Source organism: Arachis hypogaea, chromosome 9, assembly GCF_003086295.3.
Source record: "Arachis hypogaea cultivar Tifrunner chromosome 9, arahy.Tifrunner.gnm2.J5K5, whole genome shotgun sequence".
NCBI lineage: Eukaryota > Viridiplantae > Streptophyta > Magnoliopsida > Fabales > Fabaceae > Arachis > Arachis hypogaea.
Genome location: NC_092044.1, coordinates 11,102,364 through 11,105,372, shown reverse-complemented (window position 1 = coordinate 11,105,372; position 3,009 = coordinate 11,102,364). Strand labels below are relative to the sequence as shown.

General features: G+C 47.7%; 1 protein-coding gene across 1 annotated transcript; it reads right to left on the bottom strand.

Moving 5' to 3' along the window:
* Positions 1 to 1,056: 1,056 nt before the first annotated feature.
* On the bottom strand, positions 1,057 to 2,273 carry LOC112708865 (uncharacterized). Its single transcript, XM_025760793.1, has 2 exons — positions 1,839 to 2,273; positions 1,057 to 1,791 (listed from the first exon to the last, which is right to left on the bottom strand). The coding sequence occupies exons 1-2, from the start codon at positions 2,271 to 2,273 to the stop codon at positions 1,057 to 1,059; spliced, it is 1,170 nt and encodes a 389-aa protein (XP_025616578.1).
* Between the last annotated feature and the right edge of the window lie 736 nt (positions 2,274 to 3,009).

Here is a 3,009-nt window from a genome sequence, read left to right as displayed (position 1 = left end):
TACTAGTTCTCTATAAGTAGGACCTTTTACTATTGTATTTTCATCTTTGGACGTCTAGTTCTTAGATCATCTTGGTAGCTATCTTTAGTCGTATGCTATCTTAGATCATTGGGAGACTGGCCTCACGGTCATGCCTAGACCTTGTTCTTATGTATTTTCAATGGTGGAGTTTCTACACACCATAGATTAAGGTGTGGAGCTCTGCTGTACCTCGAGTATTAATGCAATTACTATTGTTCTTCTATTCAATTCGGCTTATTCTTGTTCTAAGATATTCATTTGCACCCAAGAACATGATGAATGTGATGATTATGTGACGCTCATCATCATTCTCACTTATGAATGAGTGCCTAACAACCACTCTCGTTCTATAAGCAAACAAGGCTTGAATGTTTATCTCTTGGATCCCTTAATCGGAATCTTCGTGGTATAAGCTAGAATTGATGGCGGCATTCAAGAGAATCCGGAAGGTCTAAACCTTGTCTGTGGTATTCTGAGTAGGATTCAATGATTGAATGACTGTGACGAGCTTCAAACTCGCGATTGTGGGGCGTTAGTGACAGACGCAAAAGAATCACTGGATTCTATTCCGACATGATCGAGAACCGACAGCTGAATAGCCGTGCCATGACAGGGTGCGTTGAACATTTTCACTGAGAGGATGGGAGGTAGCCACTAACAACGGTGAAACCCTACATACAGCTTGCCATGGAAAGGAGTAAGAAGGATTGGATGAAGACAGTAGGAAAGCAGAGAGACGGAAGGGACCAAGCATCTCCATACGCTTATCTGAAATTCCCACCAATGAATTACATAAGTATCTCTATCTTTATCTTTATGTTTTATTCATCATTCATAACCATTTGAGTTTGCCTGACTAAGATTTACAAGGTGACCATAGCTTGCTTCATACCAACAATCTTTGTGGGATCGACCCTTACTCGCGTAAGGTTTATTACTTGGACGACCCAGTACACTTGCTGGTTAGTTGTGCGAAGTTGTGATAAAGAGTTGAGATTGCAATTGTGCGTACCATGTTGATGGCGCCATTGATGATCACAATTTCGTGCACCAGTAGGCACAGCATGCCAGTGTGTGCGGACAAGGGAAATGAAGCGCCTGGAAGTATCCGCAATCACATGTCTGAGATCCGAGTGAGACCCTGTAGGTACCAAGGGAGAAAGAACCAGTAGGAGTGGTCTCTGCGACCGTGTACTCGGAGTTGTCTCTGTCATACAAAGTAACTGTGAAGCACCTTGCCGTCTTCAAGTTGGCCTCGATACATTTAACAAGGTGTTGACTGAATTGTTGTCCAGTACCCAGCTGGGCCTCCGCCTCTCTCCCCTTGCGTACAAAAAGTTCGGCCAACCAACCATATGTTGCTTTCACCAAGGAGCATACAGGAAGGTTCCTCACACCCTTGAGGATTGAATTCACACACTCAGATATATTAGTCGTCATGTGACCGAATCTCCGGCCCTCATCACAATAATGTGTCCACAATGAATACTCAATCTGGTTTGCCCAATCACACATCGCCGGATCTTCCGAGCGAAGAATATCAAACCAGTAATCGAACTCAACCTCCGTCTTAGCATAGGCAGCGTTCACGAGAAGCCTCCTTGCGTCTTTACCCTTGAAGGTGAGGGCGAAATTTGCTGCTACGTGCCGAATGCAGAAAGCTCGGTATGTAATCGGAGGTAGCCAGCCCCCGTCGGAAGCCTCAAGGGCGGCCTTGATGCCGTTATGCCTGTCAAAGATAACGAGCAGACCCGGCTGTGGTGTGACGTTCTGACGGAGGTGGGAGAGAAAGAATGACCAAGACTCAACATTCTCACCTCGACTAGTGCGAATGCAACAGGGAGTATGTTGGAGTTCCCGTCCTGTGCAATCGCAACAAGCAGAGTACCCCCATACTTGCCATATAGATGGGTCCCATCAATACTAACCAACAGCTTGCAATGACGAAATGCCTCGATACACGGTGGGAAAGTCCATAACAATCTGTGAAAATAAGCCTGAGTTTTGTCCAGCTGTCCCCCAACTCGAACAGGGCTAGTCCGAAGAACTGCAATAGAACCAGGCATGGTCACTTGCACTCCTAACACCCACCTTGGGAGCTCGTTGTAAGACTCATCCCAGTCACCATAAATGAGCACAACAGCCTTCTGCTTCGCCATCCAAACCCTCCTGTAGGTCGGCCTGAACCCATAGTGCGAGGCAGTCGCATTTAGGAGCACCTTGATGCTAACGGATGCATCAGCTCTAACCATTGGCATAATGAATGCCGATATCACATGATAATCCAAACTCCTGTGATCGCTGGAGATAGAGCTGGCGAGACAAGTATGCGGTCCATTGTACCGTTTGACCTCACATATGCCCTTGTGCTACCGGAGACTCAGCCGAATCAACCATGTGCACCCATTCCCGAACTCAGAACACTTGCCAACGTAACGGCGATAATCAGACTCCACAACCTTGTACTGTACACCTTAGCGGATGCTGTAAGTCTTCACACTTAACAGGGCATCCTCCTTATCCTGAAATTGCTGACCAACCTGGAACTCTGTCATACCAGCTGACCCTTCTGCATTTCTAGAGCCAAATCCTGCAGCCTCCCCAAGTACCCCTGGCTGCCTCATGGCATCCAGGTCCAAAGATGAAAAATGTGGAGGGTACTACTGTATGCCAGAGCTAGAGCCACCACCGGCACCAGCAGGCTCACTCGCTCCAATATCATCGCCACTATCATCAGCAATCATACCCGGCTTGACATCATCGTCCTCTACATCATCAAACAATCCATCTCCAGCCCCAGTCGGTGCAGCACAGTGTACAGAGGTAGGTACAAGTTCCGCTGTTCCAACCCCGTCGCCAACACTGCCGTTGAGATCAACAGCGAACGAAGGGGAGGGACAACCGGGGCGGGTGGCTCGTACGCGGGAACTGAGGAAGATGCAATGGCAGGTCTTGAGTTAGAACCGGCAACCGTCGCTAAAGTGTTGG